At 40.0% G+C, this 21,754-nt stretch overlaps 2 protein-coding genes across 2 annotated transcripts; one reads left to right on the forward strand and one right to left on the reverse strand.

The window, feature by feature from the left end:
* Positions 1-1,434: 1,434 nt before the first annotated feature.
* Positions 1,435-21,374, reverse strand: LOC146548678 (major histocompatibility complex class I-related protein 1-like). Its single transcript, XM_085263089.1, has 7 exons — positions 21,161-21,374; positions 19,491-19,754; positions 9,829-10,107; positions 2,538-2,858; positions 1,738-1,843; positions 1,626-1,643; positions 1,435-1,531 (listed from the first exon to the last, which is right to left on the reverse strand). The coding sequence occupies exons 1-6, from the start codon at positions 21,216-21,218 to the stop codon at positions 1,631-1,633; spliced, it is 1,041 nt and encodes a 346-aa protein (XP_085119215.1). The 5' UTR covers positions 21,219-21,374; the 3' UTR covers positions 1,435-1,531; positions 1,626-1,630.
* On the forward strand, positions 16,523-18,984 carry LOC146548679 (uncharacterized). The gene is made up of 3 exons (XM_085263307.1): positions 16,523-16,946; positions 18,276-18,290; positions 18,540-18,984. Exons 1-3 carry the CDS (start codon positions 16,523-16,525, stop codon positions 18,923-18,925), a joined length of 825 nt encoding a protein of 274 aa, XP_085119433.1. The 3' UTR covers positions 18,926-18,984.
* Positions 21,375-21,754: the final 380 nt, after the last annotated feature.

Genomic DNA, 21,754 nt, shown 5'->3' on the forward strand with positions numbered 1-21,754 from the left:
TGAAAGTTGAATTTTTACACCAAGGTAACTTTATTCACGAGTGCCACTTTTGTTAGGATGCTAAGAGAATACCAGCTAACTAGTCAGGTGCCTTCTGGCTCTAATGTGTTATAGCTGTATGACACAACTGTTATAACACACTGCTCATGTTTACTGTGTGCTTGTTTTAATTGTTTTGTTTTGTTCTGTGTGTATGTGTATGTTTGTTTATTGGTTTGCCTTTCAGTCCATTTTCCATGCAGAAATAGTTTCCCTGTTAAGTAATGTAACTAGTATTTGACTGCTATTCTAATATTCTTTTTTATCATTTTAACACTTCCCTTTAATTTTATTTTTAGTTAATATAGATAATGTGTCACAAATGGATATAAATCTCTCTGAAATGTGTAAGGTTTTATATTTTATTGGCTTGTATGGTTTCAGAGGTTTTTGATAACCCATAGGTGTCCCATACTAGCAAACTAGTGTCATTGTACCATATTTGGGACAAATAAACAAAACAAACCTTTATATCTGTTATTCAGCTGGTTAAAACCCTGGTATAACACATTATCTAAACCAAAGCAGTTTATATAATATATTCTCAGTTTCACCTGCAGAAAAAATAATGTTGCTTCAACTTAAGATTAGATATGATTAGATCAGTTTAAAAGCATTTCAGAAACAAAATAATTATTTCATTTTAGCTTAAAAACATGTTTAACAGCTTGAGCAGCATGGCCCTCCGGTCAAGTCTAGTCTGAGGCCTTTATGTACACACTTGCATGTTGTCCCTGCATCTGACTGTGTTCTCTCTGAGTACTGCTTCCTCAGCAGTCCAAATACATGTGTGGGTTAAGGCTAATTAGTCATTCTAAGTTAGCTGCAGGTGTGAGCTAGAATCTCTCTTAGCCCTATGATAAACATAAACGTACAGAACAAGCTCTAAAAAATAATAACATGGATAATGGTTTTTCACGAGGTAAATTGTAGGTTTTATTGTTAAATGGTATTTATGCATTTCAGGTTATTTTATAGAGAAATGTGAAAATGATATAATCAATACTATAAATAAATAATTTCTTCTGGGAGTAATTAAGTAATTCTTATCAATTCCCATCCCTAGGTAAGAACATAATACATCTAGCACAGATTCTTTAATACCAACCCAATTGTAGACGATAAAGGAGATCAGATAGTGCTAATGGATAGTGATAAGTTGGTATTTATAAAATAAATAAATTAAGTTGAATAACTGTAATTTTAAGTTTAGAAGGTGGTTAGTGTTTTTTGCATAAAAGTAGATCCAAAAGTAGATCCTTTTTTTTCCAAAAAAAGAACAAAACAAAAAACCCAGAATAATCACATACTGGATACAAAAATACCAGAAATGAAAATACCTGTCATTATGAAAAAAAAGAAAAGATCAACAATTTCCTTTGCTTTTTTTATTATGTAGGTGAAGATGTCTGTATTTGTCCATCATGAGCTGTGTTTGTCTATGCGGTCTCTGAATTCAGTCTTGTAGAGAGATCACAGGCGTTGTCTCGAGCTGTAGGGTGAAAAACAAACTGTTAGTCCTACTAATCTTGAACTGGCTTAGTATCAATGAAAATCAGAGTGACAATGAAAAACACTTTACTTACATTGTTCAGTATTTGTTTCTGAAATAATAGGAAAAAAATAAATATTCAAGAATGCCAGAGACATTTAGCTTTGCAGTCTGTATCAGAGCATCAGCTCAGCTGAATCTCTCACCTTTCTTCTTCTTGTAAACAGCAGCACAAACAGCAGCAACGAGGACGAGAGCAACTGAAAAAAACCACTGCAGCAATGATGGTGATCATCATGTCTGAGGGTTCCTCTGATCAGTCAGAAATCACATAGTTAAAATGTAAATCACATATTGGTGAGAAGAAGACAGCATAATTTCTATGTCAAGATCTACTGATGTGATTATACATGTAACACTATACAACACTCAGATACCATGATATATTGCAGTTAAGCAGAGCAGGCACACTAAAATTAGGTGGCTGACTTTTTAACCCTTTGACATGAGTTCTGTGTATTCAGCTCCTCAATTATAAAGCCAAAAATAAAAACCAAGGGTTTTATTATTTAGAAACACTCGCATTTTGAAATGTAAGTTCCAGTATCACTGTCAGGATTATGGTCGAAACAGTTTTCTCTTAAGAATATTAACAGCAGCCATTCACACTCACATTCACACCTATGAGCAAGTTAGAATCATCAATGAACCTGACCCCACTAACTGCATGTCTTTGGACTGTAACACCCTGATAAGGAGAAGGAGAAGTAAATGGATGAATGGATGGATGTTAGCAGCACCAACACTGGGCACATTTTAAATCAAAGAGACACAGTTATTATATACAAGTACTGATTTTTTTTCTCCAACTCTAACAGGATCTCCATGAGTTATTCCTACAGTAGCAGCTATTCTGCCTGAGATCACACAAAAACAGGACAAAACACTGGATTACAGACAATCCACAGTATAAGGAAACAAAATGAATTAAATGAGCTTTTCTCACCATTTGTATTTTTTCCTCCTCTGTTGGTTCTGATCACTGTTTCATTCAGCCTGGTGATGATGACGTCCTCACCATCAGAGAGATGAAACACACAGTCAAATCTGCTCCAGTCTTCAGGTGTGAATGATGAAACATTCAGATCAACACTCATCTGGAAGGTCTCATCATTGTTGGGGAGGATCTCTCCAGGATCCACACCTTCATGAAGCTCCTCTTCATCTTTCCTCCAAAACATCATGACTCTGTTAGGATAGAAACCTGTAGCATGGCAGCTGACTGGAGAGGAGGGAGTCATCTGGAGGAGAGACACTGAGGGAGGAACTGGAGAGACAGATGGAGGCAATGCAGGCAGAGGGAAGGAAGAAGTAGCAATTAGAAAATAAACCAGACCAGGATACAAAGAAAAACAAAGAAGGAATTCAATAGGAGGAAATGTACAGTGTATGTGTTAGATATAAAACATTATAGTACCAGCAGAAAATAATTGTGAGTGATTTTCTGTGTAGGTTTTCAGGCTTCCAAGTTATGGTAGTCTATGAAGCTTGTAAAGAAAGCAACTGGACTTTAACTTTCTTGTAGACGTTTCAGCTCTCATCCGAGAAACCAAATGGTGGAGATGTCTTGATGCATGCTCAATCATCCAGGTAAAGTAATCCCCAAAAGTTTGTCTGTTCATCTGGACGTAGCGTTTTCAGTGGGAGAAACGTTTTGTCACTCATCCAAGTGACCTTCACAGTCTCAGCTGACTGCAGGCTTCCCCAACCTTATAAATAAAAAGTACATTTGCATAATGACTGAAACTCGCACCACTGAATAACAATGGACCGTGAGGTCAGTTTCATGATCATTAATATGCAAATTGTCATGACCATGGGGCAAATAGCAGAGAGTCCCATGTATCTAAACCCTGTCCCTTGAGACGGTTATTGACCCACTATTGATTATGTGCCTCGTCACATGAGCCAAAGTGTGAAAAAATAGGGGTGGGGTGGCTTACGACACCAACTGTCTGTCATCTACAATGTAGTTTGGAGATCCAGTCCCAGGTGCAATTCAATTCTGGATTTAACAGGAAGCCAATGAAGGGAAGCCAAAACAGGAGAAATATGCTCTCTCTTTCTAGTCCCTGTCAGGACTCTTGCTGCAGCATTTTGGATCAGCTGAAGGCTTTTCAGTGAGTTTTTTGGACATCCTGATAATAATGATTTACAGTAGTCCAGCCTGGAAGTAATAAATGCATGAACTAGTTTTTCAGCCTCACTCTGAGACAGGATATTTCTAATTTTAGAGATGTTGCGCAGATGGAAGAACGCAGTCTTACATATTTGTTTAATATGTGCGTTGAAGGACATATCCTGGTCAAAAATGACTCCAAGGTTCCTCACAGCGTTACTGGAGGCCAAGGTAATGTCATCCAGAGTAAGAATCTGGTTAGATACCATATTTCTAAGCTTTTCAGGGCCGAGTACAATAACCTCAGTTTTATCTGAATTAAGAAGCAGAACGTTAGCGGCCATCCAGGTCTTTATGTCTTTAAGACATTCCTGCAGTTTAACTAATTGGTGTGTGTTATCTGGCTTCGTGGACAGATAGAGCTGGGTGTCATCTGCATAGCAGTGAAAATGTATGCTATGTCTTCTAATGATGCTGCCTAAGGGAAGCATGTATAATGTAAACAGAATTGGTCCTAGCACTGAACCCTGTGGAACTCCATAATTAACCTCAGTGTGTGAAGAGGACTCTCCATTTACATGCACAAATTGGAGTCTATTAGATAGATATGATACAAACCACTGCAGTGCAGTACCTGTAATACCTACAGCATGTTCTAATCGCTCTAATAGGATATTATGGTCAACAGTATCGAATGCTGCACTAAGGTCTAGCAGGACAAGCACAGAGATGAGTCCACTGTCAGAGGCCATAAGAAGATCATTTGTAACCTTCAATAAAGCTGTTTCTGTGCTGTGATGAGATCTGAAACCTGACTGAAACTCTTCAAATAAACCATTCCTCTGCAGATGATCTGTTAGCTGTATGACAACTACTCTTTCAAGGATTTTTGATATGAAAGGAAGGTTGGAGATTGGCCTATAATTAGCTAAGACTGCTGGGTCTAGAGATGGCTTTTTGAGTAAAGGTTTAACTACAGCTAGCTTGAAGGCCTGTGATACATAGCTGATCATTAGAGATAGGTTGATCATATTTAAGAACGAAGAATTAATTAATGGCAGGACTTCTTTGAGCAGTTTTGTAGGAATGGGGTCTAAAAGACACGTTGATGGTTTGGAGGAAGTAATTATTGAAGTTAACTCAGAAAGATCAATTAGAGAAAAAGAGTCTAACTTAACATCAATGGTACTAAGAGTAGCTGTAGATAATATTACATCTGTGGGATGATTATTGGTAATTTTTTCTCTAATGATAAAAATTTTATTTGTGAAGAAGTTCATGAAGTCATTACTAGTTAACGTTAAAGGGATGGTTGGCTCAAAAGAGCTCTGACTTTTTGTCAGCCTGGCTACAGTGCTGAAGAGAAACCTGGGGTTGTTCTTATTTTCTTCAATCAGTGATGAATAGTAAGATGTTCTGGCTTTGCGGAGGGCTTTCTTATAAAGCAGCAAACTATTTCTCCAGGCAAAATGATGATCCTCTAAATTTGTGACACGCCATTTCCTCTCCAGATTACGAGTCATCTGCTTTAGGGTACGTGTTTCAGAATTATACCACGGAGTCAGGTACTTCTGATTAGAGACCTTAGTTTTCACAGGAGCTACAGTATCCAGAGTCGTACATAGTGAGGAGGTGAAATTATTATTTTTATTTATTTATTTATTTATTTATTTATTTATTTTTTGTCCCGTTTGGATCTTTAGCCATCAGAATTGTTGTCTTGAGGCCAAGAAAGATGCCAAGCGGATTTATTTTACCAAGTGGATCATCATGGCCTTGCCATATTGGTCCATTTGATTGACCTTTATTATAATTATGAATTTATTTTATTTTCAGTTGCTACAAACGGGACAGACATGACTGTGGGATAGGACAGGGGGAAAGAATGAAAGAAAGAGAGGGAGAGAAAGAAAGAAAACCAAAGGGGAGAAGAGACGGTGAGAAGGGGGGGAAGAGAGAAAAAAACAAACAAAAAAAAACCAAAAAAACTCCTGGGTCACCTGTATGGAGAAAAAAAACAGAGGAGACAGCAAACAACAAAGAGCAACATAATAAGAAAAAAAAAAAACACCATCACAATAAACTAGCTAGCAGTAGATATCAATAGTTACTAAATAATAAACGATATTGTGCAGCACGCAAGATAGACAGCGCACAGTGTGCTTTGAGGCAGCAGCCAAGAAAGCTGTAGTCCGCGTCTGTGAATACCCATGTGTACACCTGTGTGCATACCTGTGTGGATCAGCATGCTTGCATTCCAAAGGTTTCTCCATGTAATGATCTGCTAGGGAGTGTGGGGAGCCACAGCCCTGTCCTTTATGGTATCAAGCAGGTATGGAGGAGATCAAAACTCCAGACATCCAGAGGCCCCCAGAACACAAGAGACCAAGGAAGACCCACAGAGGGGCAGCTGCGCCACTGTCCCAGTAAGAGCTAAGGAGAGTCCCAGATGAGGGCTCATTCAGCAGCCGCGGAGCAGAAGCCAGGGGGAGTTGCAGTGACGCGCCCGTGAGCTCCGCCGGCAGCCAGCTGTGCCTGAGTGACCGAGCCCCAGGCCGAGAGGCCGGGGGCACCCCACCTCCGAAATGGCCCGAGCGAGCCCCAATAAGCGGCCGCCAAGGAGTGAGCCGGTGTGTACCCGGACGCCCACCCCCAGATACAAAGAACCACCAACGCACCGACACCTGAGGGAGTCCGCCACCGGCAGGGGAAGTGGTGGTGGGTGGAGATAGGCCTCCAAACCTTGGAGGGCCCGAGATGTCCCCAGAGAGGTGGCGTCTGATACCCAACCTGACATATAGACACAAACATACAGGCACACACAGACACAAACATCCATTCCCACCCTCATGCTCTCATGTGCACTTCACACTCAACCGACGTGGAGACAGACATAAAGAGACGCTGTACACACGATCACACTCCCCAAGCGTACTCTACAAACCGGGTCTAGGTACCCTTGCCCCTGAAGGGGGGAACCGCACCCAGACCCAGGTGGTGTTACCCTTTTCCCTGCGGTGGGGAGAGGCAGACCGCCCCGACTCCGCAGCAGCAGGGAGGCCCCACACCCCAGACCGCAGCCAGACGGCCAACTCCTCCTAGCCCCCCCGCTCCAGCAGGCCGCAGAGAACGGGGGTGAGAGAAGACTCCAAACCTCCCTCCACCCGCTCATTGTAGTGTTGATGCATGTGTGTTCTAAGGTGCAATTAAAACCCAGGAGGGCATGGAGCTACCTGCCAGAGAGCAGCAGGTAAGCGCATAGTCCCTCCTGTTAGCCCTCAATGTCTACGTGTATTTAAAATTGAGAGGTGGGCAACGATGCCAGGGGTGAGGTGTACACCCTGATGGTAACTTGGACTCCGTGTATTGTGCCCACCCCCAAGATCCTATATGTATGTGTAATGAGGGTGTGAGTAATGTGAATGTCTAAGTTGTGGGATAAAATTGAGGCAGAGGCAGCCAGAAGGGGACAGGGGGGGGGGTAGCCTCCTCTGCACCCTGGTGGCACACCCCTACTCCAAGGCCCTGCATGTGTGGGTGGTTGTGGTGGAGCGGGAAGAGGGAGGCAGCTGGAGATGGGGAGGGAAGGAAGGGAGGGGCAGGTGACCCCCATACTCCGCGACCCGCCAGGGAAAGGGGGCCCAGGCCCATCCAGACCGGGGCCCAGTGCAGCCGCGCTGCCCGGCCCCACAGAGCCCGGGACAGTCCACCCAACCCCACCACAGAGAAAACTGCACCCACCCCACCATCCACTCGTCTTCCAGACTACATGAGACAATAGACGCCCAGGCTGAGATCTTCCTCCACCTCTCCTGTATCTCCCCCTCCTGCAGAGAGTTCCTGAGGGGAGGAAAGCTCCTGCAAGGTGTGACAATCTCCCCCACCGGTTGAAGAGCCCCACAGGCGGCTCGACTCACTGGCGGCACCCTGCGCCAGGGATGGGCCCCCATGCACCCACCCGCCCACAACCCCGGCAACACACAAACCAGGACCCAAGGCCCCGAGGCCCAGCCAGGGCCCCGGCTCAGAGATGGAGCGCCCCCAGACCCTCACGCCCATCCCGGACCCACCCAGGGGCAGACAGGCTACCAGGTCAGTAACCCACGTCCATCATCACAGACCCTCCCCTAGCCCCGCTGCACGCAGCCACGAGGAAATAGTCAGAAAAGAGCCCCCAACCGGACATGACCGCTACCCCGGGTTGAGCCCCCCAAGGAAGATGCCTCTCTTGATTTTCACATGATGTCAAAGAAAGAGGCTCTGTGTTTGGGGTGTGCCTTTATTTTCATCCACAGGTGTGTCACCAATAGGGATGGGTATCGTTTAGGTTTTATCCGATACCGGTGCCAAATCGGTACTTTTGAAACGGTGCCGGTGCTCAAACGGTGCTCAAACCGGTGCTTAAAGAATGGAGAACACAAAATTGGTCCAAAAACCTCTCATATTCAGCTGGTTTTATGTAAAAAGATAACAATGTTAGCCTTTTCTGCAGCTATGGGGCATATATGGTATCACTCTTAGCTGGAAGCAGTGCTTAAACAATGGAAAAAACACAAACTTTGTCCAAAAACCTCTCATGTTTAACTGTTTTCCACTTTTTCTTTGGTCATTTTAGCCTTTTTGGCCAGGGTGAAGGGAGTATCTGCCATCAAACAAGAAGACAGCCGCATGTAGCTATGATGATGTTTGCTAGTTCACCTTACATGCATTAATGTAATAACGTGGTTAGCTTACTCAACGTAAATTACACGCGAACAACATTAAGCTACTCACGCAGAGAAGAACGGCTGCTGCTGCCATCAAATATGGTGCATTTCTCGGCTTTTAAAAAAAAAACGCTATGCGTCCCAGGTGTTTCATCGGATTTGAGGTGTTACTTCCTTTGCACAGTATCAGCTTAAAGCACTTGTTGCAGGTTGCTGAGTTTGCAGATTTTGCTGTGAAGTACAGCCAGACTTTTGACCACTTCGCCTTGGGCATTTTTAATCTGTAGCTCTGCTCTAAATGAATGTACGTACCTGGCCCCGCCTACTATCCTCGGAAACGTAAAATGATTGGCTAGAAGTGTATCACAGCTCAGGAAAAAAAAGCACAGAAATAAAGCGCCGAAATGTGCGCTGCTTTTCGGTCTGGTTACTACCGTTTATGTCAGATGGCACCGGACACCGGTACCCATCCCTAGTCACCAATTAACTCAAATGGACTCAAACAATCAGAAGCTTCTTAAACTCAGTAATAAAGTAATGTAATGAAGCTTATGCGTAAATTCAATAAGGAAGGTACTCATCTATTTGCTTCCTGTGTGTTAGTGATTAATATAATCTTTACATAACTTCCACTTTCCCGCACTGTGAAGCTAATTGTGACATGACGGGTCTAAACCAATGATTTTTCTCCAGGCCAATCAGTCTTCACTCCTCGTACTTTAAATCTCACTGCGCATCTGTCAGTCTCCCGTACAGACAGCTTGGTGCAATCCACCTCCTCCCCATCTCTGTCTCTCCCTCATCACTCAGGCTCCATTCAAGCCTCCATCTTCATCTCTGCCACTAGTACCTAGATTGGCTGTCGATTATACCTTACTCAGGGTTGCTAGTAGGGTGCGTCAGCTAGGGGGCAGCAGGGTAGAAATTTAGAATGAGGTAGTTAGTTGCTGGGTAAATTCCCAACTTAGTTTCTATTGTGGTACCTATAGTGGTAATACTCCTAGGCTCATAGACTCTGACCCCTTGAACGAGAGCCAATCCAGAGTTCTGTACAGAGATAACTGGGATTTGAAAACACATCACAGTATATTTTAACATTAGGTGTACCTCTTGTTTACGCTAAACTAAAATATTTTGCTGCCTTTAAATGGAATGAGCTACAAAAAAATGTGAAACTGATTTCATTACAATCTTTTAAAATGTTATATTATCTACAACTACCCTTGCATATGGTTTTCTTAATTTTTGAAAATGTATAATGTATTCTTGTATTGTTTTTTTGTAAACAAAATGATTAAATACAAAATTAATCCCAAAATGTTTTGTCATACAACTGTATTTCTTGGAAGACCATGCAACACAAAATAAACACTACTGCGTCCATGAAACCACATCAGGTTGTGTGACTCTACCTGTTCTCTGCAGGGAGCTTTTCCTATAGGACAAAGACTTCTTCATCCACTCTGGATAAATGTTAGTGAAGAAGTTTTCCTTGTATTTTGTTCTAACACTGTCAGCATCCCATCTTTGTTTAGTAATAGCAGCTTCTGGTTTCAGTGCGATCCATGTCAGTCTCTTCAGATCAAACTCAACAAAGTCTTCTCCGTTATAACCGTACTGTGAAAATCCAGTCACCTCTCCAGTTTTTTCATCCCATTCACAGACTTCTCTGTTCTGTAAAATGTGAAAACCTGAAGAGAGAAACAAAGAAAAGAGAGATAGCAGTATAATATTCTAATATTGCACATTGTCATGGGTGCACTGCGTCATGGATATGATGCATGGCAGGTAGGATGTGGACCCAAACGCACTCATGGGATAGTGAGAGGAGAGCACACGTGGGATGCATGGTTGGAAAGTATAAATATTTGGGCAGAGGAAGTAAATGTAACACAAGAAACTAAGAATAACAGTTACCAAAATAAAACAAGAAACCACAACGGATTAGGAAACGAGGGTTAAATCGACATAGATGACTAAAGAACTAGAGAGGGGAACAAGGAAGGAGAAATGCAGACAACGCTGGGACACAAAGGTGAACTAAGCAGAAGCAACGTGTACATCACTAACCAGAACAGAAACTGAAATTAAATAATAAATTCACAAGAAACCACAGAAAAGAGTCCTAAACTTCTAATAAACTAAAGCAACCACACAACAAAGTAAATACTAACTACAACAAGAATGAATCATGAGATACAAATATTAAACTAAATATACACAAAGCCACAACGGAGGTAAAAAGAATAAGTAATCAAATATGAATATGAAGTTGATGGAATTCTGCAACATGACAAACGTCACTGCTGTTTAGATTTCTGTTTTCATTTATGTCGGAAGTGATAGCAGAGCTGTACGTTATAATTTTTTCACCAATCTCTCAGTCAGAACATGCAATATCATGTTTAGGTGGAAACTAGCGAGCAAACTTCGTGCTAACTTTGAACTGTGTTAAATTTAATAAATTCTATTTTCATGGATGCCTGGATGCTAAACTTAATTGTTACACCTGGTAAAGCAGCAACACCGGGCCGGTGTTGTGCCAAAAAGTGATTGTCTGCCAAAAACTGATTTCCGGTATTTGCCAAAAACTGATTGCTCGTATTTAAACTGCTATAAGTAACTCGTTGGGCTATAATATGTGAAACATATGTCAAATGCATCCCTTATGGATGACATAAAGTCATCTTGAGCCACAAACAACATTCGTGTAACAAGGTAGAAGGCGCATTCAGTTTTTGGCAGTGACTTTTGTACAACCTTTATTTATGCAGTTAAAAAAAAATCTCATTAACATTAAAAATGTCTTTTGTAAGAGTAAGCTGGCCAAGAGGACAGCAGAAATGGCAGCAAATATTACAATAGTGCTGTAAAAATATTTTAAGTGGGGGTAAAGGACCAGATTGGTTAAAATGTAAGTACAATAACACAGAGTTGTAAAGTTACTTGAAAAACAGATAATTTTTTATTCTATATATAACTTCTTTGTAAACCATGTTCACCGAAGTCTATTTATCAACATACGTAAAGATATTACACATAAAAAATACACAGAAACATTGGAAATCAGTTTTTGGCAGACAATCACTTTTTGGCACAACACCGGCTATACGCTGGGGCAAGAGGGGGCAATGCCCCCTTAAACAAACGCCTTGCCCCCTTAAGTCAAACTTTTAAAAGTTGAGAAAGAAAATAATAGATTACCCACAAACTGAATATGAACAAGATTTATTATAGTAGCTGAAAAATCCACTGGAAAAGGCACAAATGAGATGATAGGTTTCACGTCTCATTCGCTCTATGCCTCCGTGCTCTGTTTTTGCGCAGGCTCAAACAGCACTCAGCAGAGAACTCCCACTCTCCCCAGCTAAACATCCATGCGACGCATCTTGCCACATGTTAGACTCAAGTTTATAAAGAACTCATGTCAAAATATTGTGGTTAAGTTAAATCCAATTTATTAACCAACCAGCTGCGAAGAACGTACTTTCTCTCATTTAGCTACGGCAGGCACTGAGGTGCATTTAACGTCTCTCTGTTAATTTGATTTTCCATGAAACCACAATAAACAGGTGTTTATGTTGTTGTTTTTTTTACTATACCAACCCGTTTTGTAAGTATTGGCTATATTGAGAGGTCTTATTTTATTCTTACTTCATTTTGCAAATTTACTTGAATTAGGCCATCCAATTAAGGTAAATGTTCTGTTTTAATTGTTAGAATCTGATGAGCAATGTTTCATTTAATTTTTTTTGTTTTTTTTTGTTTTTTTGCTTCTCTGTTTTCCCGAGGGATTGCCCCCTTAACGCGGTCAGGGGGTTTACGTGCCTTAGTGACCATAAAGGCTAGACCAGCAGAAGCCTAGCCTTCAGGTGGGACACTCAAATTGGTCAAGTCTTAGGGTAGAGGCCTGACAAAGTGAAATCCAATTACATGACAAAAACAGTTGTCCAGAGTAAGGCAGCCACAATTACGTCGACTATCAAAATCGTCAACAACTAATTCAGGGGTGATTCTAGGATCAGAGCTTTGGGGGTGCTGAGCACCCAGAGAGCTGCCCAGCCAGGCAAGGTAAACTTTATGATGAGACTTCTTCCTTGTCTCTGTCAGTCCCTGCATCCTTAAATGTCTCCAGTTGTCCAGAGTTCTCTCTGACTGTCTCCTTGGTGCATTTAAACCCCTGTTCCTCCCTGTCCTCTTTGTTTGTTGTCTTCATCTCCATTATCAGTCATCATAATTTTACCATCATTGTTCAAGTCGGCAAATTTCTTTATTAAATCATAAGATTCTTAAATGCATCAAGTCTCTCTGTGCCTGGGTCCTCGTCATAAAACATGGCATCACTGTTTTGTACATTTTAACACAATTTAATCCCCACATTTATGAAAGAAAAGCAAAACACTTTTTTTAAACTCTGTAACAAAACCATCAAATCTGATAAAGGTTATTTAAATGATGAAAGGAAGAATGGATTGGAATAAAAAAAATACATATCGTAACCTGACAATCATACACAAATATATTGTATTCAATTAGATGAAAAAAAATTACATTAACATGAAAAAAATACTATTAAGATCTCTAATAAAAAGTCCTCTCGCAGTGTACTTTCAACCAAAAGGCAAATAACCAAACCACATGTACATCTAATAAAAGATATAAATATTGAAACACTGATCCAACATTATCCTATTCCTTGACGGATCATTTGATCTTAAACTTTTACCTTAACGTGGCTCCTTTTTTTGAAAAAACTTCCTTGTATCCATTATGAACCTGGCTGTCTCTCTGTACACACACACACACACACACACACACACACACACACACACACACACACACAACAGGAGTTATAAGGTTAATAGGCATCCAGTCAGTTATCTAGTTAGTACCTTGGCACATGCACATATGACAAAATAAGCAGCTTTCAAACAGGACAGTGGTAACAACAGCAGGCTACGGACAATTTTAAATTTTAGATTATAAATAGACTGTATAAATTTCAATGGGAGCAACAGGATGGTCAAAAGTCGCTGATTTTACTACAGAGTAGGACAGATTGTAGGGTAGCAAACATCATCGGAAAACACGTTTTCAACACTGCAGGAGAGGTGAGCTGGAACAAACCTTTTTTTTTTTTTTTGGGGGGGGGGGATATCTATACTTTTGTTGTTAAAACATTGTGTCTCAACCAAGTACTGTATGGTTTTTATATTTTTAGTAGTGTGTGACACAAACAGCAAATATTGCCAAAAAAAGTAAGAAATCTTTGGGGGTGCTTTGATTCATTTGGGGTGCTTCAGCACTTCCAAAAATGGGCTAAAAACGCCCCTAGACTAATTTAATAGTCCGCGCATCGTTTGAAGCTTTATAAGATCCTGAAAGACGAGGAATAAGTAGTAGGATTTACGAGTGTAATAACGGACTAAAAAAAAAATATGTCAGCAATGCATGTACAAGGATGCCAGCTGCCGTTAAGCACCACAGAAGAAGAATAAGCAGTCTCTGGTATCGTAGCTGTGTCCAAATTTAGGGGCCACATCCTTCGGAGGCTGCATTTGTAGGCCTGTTACATCACAGCGATGCGACGAAGACTGTCCAAATTCAAAGACTCCCCCAAATGCGGCCGACAAATGCGTCCTCCTTTTCTGCAGATTTGAAGGATTGGTCGGGTGTATTCTTCGTGGCCCAACCTATCCCAGAATTCATAGCGCAGCCCAGCAAATTCGCCATTGTTGGAAATTAGTTTTAATATTACTCTTTTTGGGTCACAAAATAAAGTTTTAAGATGTTTTAGGGCAAGAAAGTAGCTGTGTAAACTTCAAATACCTGCTTGATTTATCAAGACATCACATATTTACAAAAGTGTTCCAAGGTTGCTGGAGACGTCTGTTACCGACCAGCTCGATAGCTAGTGGGGGTAGCGAACCCCCCAGTACATCGTTTTCAGACCTCCATGGTTTTGGCTACTCAGGTTAAACATGATATATAAGTCACTTAGATAACTTAAAAACGTTACTGTTTGGCTTTTTTCAGTGTTTTATTTGTTTCCGAGTAAATCGGTTTGGCTGAGATTAAAGTTATAGTTTTCACACAAATGAATAAATGTCAAACAGAGGGTTAGTCAAACTGATTAAACAGAAGTGTGAGATGGTCAAGAATTTACTCCAGTGTCCTTATTATATTTTAGATAGCAAGGAGCAGATGGCTAAATTCCATCGAGACAATATGCTAATTTTATTACAGGTATATTTAATAAACTATCATCTTGTCTTCATTTTTAGTCAGCACATAACTTAAACACTTAAAGCTGTAAGCTAATGATAGTTATATAAGAGCAGATGCATGCTGGTGCGATAAGATGTAAGTTTTACGTCCAATGGATGTATGATATAATATATATATACACTGGCGTGCACAGATAGAGACGAGGTGGTGCTGAAGCACTTGCCCTTTTGCCCTCAGTCCAAAAAAGTGCCCTTTTGAAAGACGTGATTTTTTTTTTTTTTTTTTAAAGCTGCGCGATTTAAAAAGGTGTGAAAATAATGGCTTGATTTGTGCCCCTTCTTCAAAGACACCCGAACCCTGTCGCTTTTTCACTGTCACCGTGTCACGTGAACACGCTTGCAGTTCACTTGTTGTGAGGCGTGTAGCAGCGGCATGACATAGGACTACTTGGAGTAGGCATAGTAGGCTAACTATAGCGACTCGGAGCCACGGCGGACAACACGGCAGCTCTTTCCCTTCCCAACCAGTCAGGTAACCCATGAATCGAGTGAAATTATTCTGTTTGCCCTCTAAGACCAACCTGCAATTGTTTTGTTGTGAAGTAGCCTGTCAGAAACTGCACATGACAAACTTTGCCAGCTTGCCCCCTCCATCCATCCATATGGATAAACAAAAAAACGACACATTTAAAATGTAACCTAAACCATTTAGGCAACCCCACTCTCCATCAATTCCGACCTTTTTGCATACACTATTGAAAATATCACGTTATGCTATAGGCTACATGCCGTTAGGCAGAGGGCTCTTTTGAGCCCATTTTTCGTTACAAATTTTAGGATGATCTCACGGAAATCTGTGAATAAATACAAAGTTTTCAAACTGAAGTCAGTGACGGGAAGACATCACACTTTTTAGAGATGGAACTGCAGAAAAACCTAAAACCTTGACATGATTATGAATAATAGAATTATGGACGTTTCTCCGTTTTTGTGGATTAGCCTTTCCATAACTAACGTCAACTACTGTCCTACTTTGGTAAGATTGAAATTAATGTCTTTGACTGTCTTTAGTAGGTGTCTCCTGTGAGAAAGTTAGAACACCGTCCAACTGTCTAAAGATGCAGTCTTTAGCCTAGCTGGTTGTTACTGACTCAGCGATGCTCGCAGACATTTACGCACTGTGTTGTGACCTGATTGTGACAGAACAGTGACGTTGTTATTGGTAGTTTGAAGGGTACGGTGTTGGGGGTGGTGCATGTTAAAAGTTTTGAGAAGCACTGGTTAGACATGTTAATTTTTTTTGGTGTAACATATTGGCAACATTAACACATTAATTTGCTAAAGGAAAAATAGGCAGTTCCCAATTGCCTGTGAAAACGACCATTCTGCCCTGTTCTTGTAATGACCACAGTCAGTCTTATTCGTTCTCATACATTTTGGTCTATTTATTTACTAATTTCAGCAAGCATAATGCCTAGGAAAGAGAGGCTGAGAAAGGAGAAAGAAAGGGATCTACAACAGGCAGCCCAGGGAAGCAGTTCTCTGCTCTCCTGGATGAAAGCAAAGGAAAATGAAGATGAAAGGTCAGAGTCAAGGGCAGAGTCAGGTTCTATTTTAATGTTTTAATGTAACCTGCTCCTTGCAGTTAATTCTATTGGAAAATCTTAAAAGCTGTTCACACTTAGTTTTTAATGAACTTAATCAGCAGGCATTGAGCTAACTATTATTTTGTACCTACGAAAGTTATTTCTATGTTACAAGACTTGCAGTATGGGTTATTATTAAAACTATCTGTTTAAGCTTATTATTATGATAAATAATAATACTATTATTATTATTATTGTTCCATTGTAGTCAGTCACAGCAGGGAAGCAGCTCTATGCCATCTACCAGCATAGCAGAAGAGGGAGATATAGAAACAGATGAAGCCGCGACCAATGCAGCAACAGGTTCAGTTAGGCCTACAGACACTGATGTAGTGCTCTCTGAAGACCACAATGAGGAAGAACAGATCGATCACATAATGTCAAAGTTAGCAGCTTTACAATACCCAACAGATCCAACACACATGCATACATTTAAAATAAAGCGCAATGACAGATACATTTCAATGTGCTGCAATGTGGGCCCATGTCAGCCTGATATACCTTACCCAAAAACTGAGGGGAGATCATTCCAGAAACAGTGGTTTTCTGCTAATGTGTGGCTGGAATACTCACCCACTGCTAATTCAATGCATTGTTTTAGTTGTCGGCTTTTCCTCTCGGATGAAAAATATAAAAGCAGAACAGCCTGGACAACTGATGGCATCAGAAAGTGGAGTACTGCTCTTGAAAAAATCAAACAACACTCCAGCGCAGAGATGCACATGACAAGCATGGTTAGATGGATCAATTTCCAGAAAAAGGCCCTTCAGTCTGCATTTGATGTTTCAGACGTAAAAGGGGTGGAAGTTAGAGAGCGAGAGATGCAGACAAACAAAGAAATCCTGACAAGATTAATTGACCTAACAGTGTATCTTGCACGTCAGGGACAAGCATTCCGAGGTCATGATGAGAGTGAGTCCAGTGATAACCGTGGCAATTTTCGTGAATTAGTCAATGTATTTTCCCGCTACGATAGTGTGCTGAAAATGCATTTGGAAAAAATTGCCACAGTTAAAGCCACCAAGACAAGGCCCCAGGTGTCACTGCTTTCCAACAGAAGTCAAAATGACATCATTGCAGCACTAGGAACTTACATCAGGAAGGAGATACAACGTGAAATAAAAGAGGCTGAAATGTATTCCATTCTACTTGATGAAACCTCTGATGTTTCACACAAAGAGCAAGTGTCATTTGTTGTGCGATATTTTCATCATATGCAAATAAAGGAGAGATTCATCGAAGTGTGCAATGTTGATACAACTACAGGCCAGGAGCTGGAGAATACAGTGTTTTTGTTTCTGCAAAAGAATGGCCTAGAGATGAAGAACATGTATGGTCAAGGCTATGATGGAGCAGCCAACATGAGTGGCATGTATAAAGGTCTCCAAGCTAGAATCCGTGCACACAATGAGAAGGCCCTCTATGTGCACTGCAAAGCCCATTGCCTCAATTTGGTACTAGTGGAGGCATCAAAGTCCAGCAAGCATTTTGTGACATTTTTCAACTTGGTGGAGAAATTGTATGCCTTTTGCTCAGGCTCCCCAAAGCGTCATGCTGCCTTGGTCAAATTTCAGGAGTCTCTCTTTCCTGGACAACGTGTTATGGAGCTCCAGCAGCTGTCAGATACTCGATGGGCTTGCAGGGAAAAAGCACTGAAGGCACTTCAGAGAAATTTGAACGCCATTTTGATGCTCCTTGATGACATCAGTGACAGTGACCCACCTAACCTGGCCCAAGGTGATGCTCAGATGTACAGAAATGCCATTAATTTTATGTTCATTCTCTGCATGGAAATCACCACACCAGTATTCGAAGTCACTGCTTTGGCATCAGATTCTCTGCAGGAAGAAGGGTTGGACCATTCCACTGCCTACAAGGTAATTGATGGTGTGCTTCACACATTGCAAACCATGAGGTCTGAGGAGAAATTTGGAGAGATATTTAGATGTGCATCAGAGAAGGCAGAGAGTTTCAACATTCCAGTACCTACCGTGGTGCCTGGTCAGGAGAGAAAGCGGAAAGTTCCAGTGCGTTTCCAACACAGCACCACAGTGTCTCAAGTAGGTGCTCAGTTTGAGTCAGTGGAGGCATATTTCAGGAGTGGTGTATATTTCACCTTTCTGGACATCATGACTGGGGAACTGAACAGGAGGTTCAAAGGGGACAATACTGGAAGCCCAACGGCCAGAATCATTCAGTCCTTCCAGCCCTTAACTGTGCATGCTAACTGGGTAGGCCCACCAAACCCAGAAGCCATTGAAGCTGTCCACATCCTCTGTGAATTCTATGGAGAAGATGAGGACCAGCTCAAAACAGAATTAAAGGTCTTCCACTCCAGCTTTAGTTCAAAAGACCTCAGAGAAATATTTCTGATACTGAGGGAAAACAATGGCCAGCTGATCTTTCCTGCCTTTGTCAAAATGATTCAGATCTATGCAACACTACCAGTGACAACTGCGACAGTTGAAAGATCCTTTTCAAAGCTAAAAATAATCAAAAATAAACTAAGAAGTTTGTGTGGAGAAGAAAGGTTGTCTGATCTCCTCTTGTTGGCCATTGAGAAAGATGTGGAGATCAATTACAACGAGGTCATCAACATCTACAAAGACATGGCACCAAGAAGGATGCTTCTTTAGAGCAGTACACTCCATTTAATGGACACTTGAGAATATGTATGTATATAGTTTAGAGTTGGATACAGATTTTATCTTTTTGTGGTGTGATTTTTGATTTTTAGAGAATGTTTTGAAATAAAAGTCAAATTGCATTTAACCTGTGCGATTTTTTTATTATAAAAAGAAAAGGTTTTCCACATATGCAAAAAGTGCCCTTTTTTCCCCCTGGAGCACTTGCCCCCCAAAATGTCTGTGCACGCCACTGTATATATATATATATATATATATATATATATATATATATATATATATATATATATATATATATATATATATATATATATATAAGCTTTTAAAGGAAAAATCTATATCACTGTCTAATTATTTTTTATGCAAAACTCGAACTATTGCTTCATCATCCTGTTTAAAGAACGCTCACACTAACAAGGTTTATGATTCAGTTGGTGAAAACAAAAATAAGACTTCAAAAATCTTTAACTGATAATTAACAAAATAATTTTATATCAATTGTTTTCTTTTTGCTTATTAATTGACATAATTGTTCTAAAAAAATATATTACTGCACCTTCACTCTGGAACTGCTCCTTCAGACTAGAAATATGCTTTCCAAAGCTTTTCCAATTCCTAAAGCACTCCTGAGTCAATCTCTCCAACAGCTCAGTTTCGTTTTCAAGCATCTTCTTCACCCAGTCCTGTCTTGGTTCTACTGTCTTGTTGAAGCTGTCACAGGAACCCAGCTGAATGTCATCAAGCATCATAGCACCCATATACTCTGGGATGTTTGGGACTCCAGAGGATGCAGTGACCAGATACTGCAGTGAGTGTTTCACTGTGGAATAAACAATTTTTGTAGTGTTAAATAAAAGTAAATAAAACATTCAGAGAAAATGTCAGAAACATGATTGGTTCAGTATGATTTTTTTGTTTGTTTGTTTCACACAAGGTAATTCATTTCCCATACACAACCTTTCTTTCAATTAAAGTAACACTGTTTCCATGCATGAAAAGGAGAAGGAAGAAGAATAAATTCTTATTGACACCTGCCCCCTATCTGTGACAATACAAGTAACCAAAATTACACTCTGACAATATTCTGCACATAACAAAACAAAACAAACCAAACAGAACAATATACTCAACAATGAGCAATACCACCACATATCAAAGTAAAAGGATAATTTATTCTACAATTAAATTCGGTTATTTCTTCATACTGGTTTATCATTTTATTCTTATAGCAGATTTTAAATTGAGAAACATTTGTACAACACTTAAGATGATCATTGAGAGAATTCCAGTTTCTTATGCCTATGACTGTTGGACACATTTACCTTTGTGTGGTTCGAGCAAACCGATGCTTAAAATAAAACTTCCTTCTGCCATCCCCATTTTATGAACACAATACAAATAAACTTTGTAACTTAAGAGGTAGTTTTATTTTTTGCCCTAAACATAATAATTCATTTCTGTAATTTCACTATATCTTCTAGTTTTAATAATTTCGATTTTATAAACAAACTATTAGTGTGTTCTCTATATTTAACATTATGCATAATTAAGCGCTCTCTTCTGTAATAAATATAATGGTTTCATATTAGTCACATATGTACTCCCCCATACTTCAACACAATAACTCAGATAGGGTAGAAACAATGAAAAATATAATATTCTCATTGTCTTGGAATCTAATATATATCTTACATTACCCAGGATATAAATACTTTACCCAGGATATAAATACTGATTCAGTTAGCATTATTGGCGCTGGAGTCAAAGGAAATTAGTCTATGTGACAAGAGAAAAGCAAAACAACGACAAAATTAACCCCATTCTTTTTACTCTGACGAAGATATTTGACCAAATCTGGTCATCTGGTTTGCATCTGTTTTGCATGCGTTTGTAACATCGACATTAAATTATTAAACCAACATCTATAAAAATGTGTGTAATGTGTGTATTGATCCAAAAACCTTCTAAACACTTGTTCAACGGGGCAAATATGTTATGGCACGAAACATACCACGTTATACAGTAAAGACTTTGCTACCGTCGACGATAATCAAACACAGCTGTAGTTTCCGTTATCACACAGTGAGTAATAAAAAAGGTATTCGTTTTGGTGAGGTTTTTATCAGCAGTTATTTTCGTGAAAATCAGGCTAAAAAGAGCTTTAAAGTAAAGCGAAAGTTGACGCCCTGCTCTGGGTCAGATGAGTTCAAAATTTTTTCTTTTTACCTGCAGATGACGTGGAATAAAAAAAGAAGCAACATGAATAAAAACATATTGTCTTCATCGTGATCCTGTAATTACTGCTAGAATAATTTTGCTGTTAATTTTCGCTGAGCGGTTCCATTCTAGAAACCCGTTAGGTTTTATGTACCGTACGTGTAAAAACAGCGTCTTCCTGTTCCTTTCTTTCACAGTAAAAGTCCTCGAAATCAAGACTAGCGTCCAGTGTTAAAAAAGACAGAACGTGTTTTCCTTTTTTTTTTTTTTAAACGGTAACGTTTATAACATTCTCACGTGCTAATTCTGACCAGTCGTAGCAGTCCATTTCACTCTCGTTGATCAGCACAATTTTAACCCTTTCACGCATAGTGGTCACTACAGTGGACAGCTATTCATAGGCTGTTTTCTTGTATTTGTATCAGTGTTGATGGTATACTTGCACATAAACACAACACAGTGAATATTATTCATTCGTTTGTCAAAATCATAAGTCAAAACATATGTTGTCCATTTAAGTGGACATGTAAAAACATGAAAAGTACATGTTTAAAAAAAATCAAGTTCAAAAATCTTTTTTTCATGCCTAATGATGAATAAAAA

Source organism: Mchenga conophoros, linkage group LG22 (genome assembly GCF_057382185.1).
Source record: "Mchenga conophoros isolate Kocher_MC1m ecotype Shallow Benthic linkage group LG22, M_conophoros_male_GT1.1, whole genome shotgun sequence".
NCBI lineage: Eukaryota > Metazoa > Chordata > Actinopteri > Cichliformes > Cichlidae > Mchenga > Mchenga conophoros.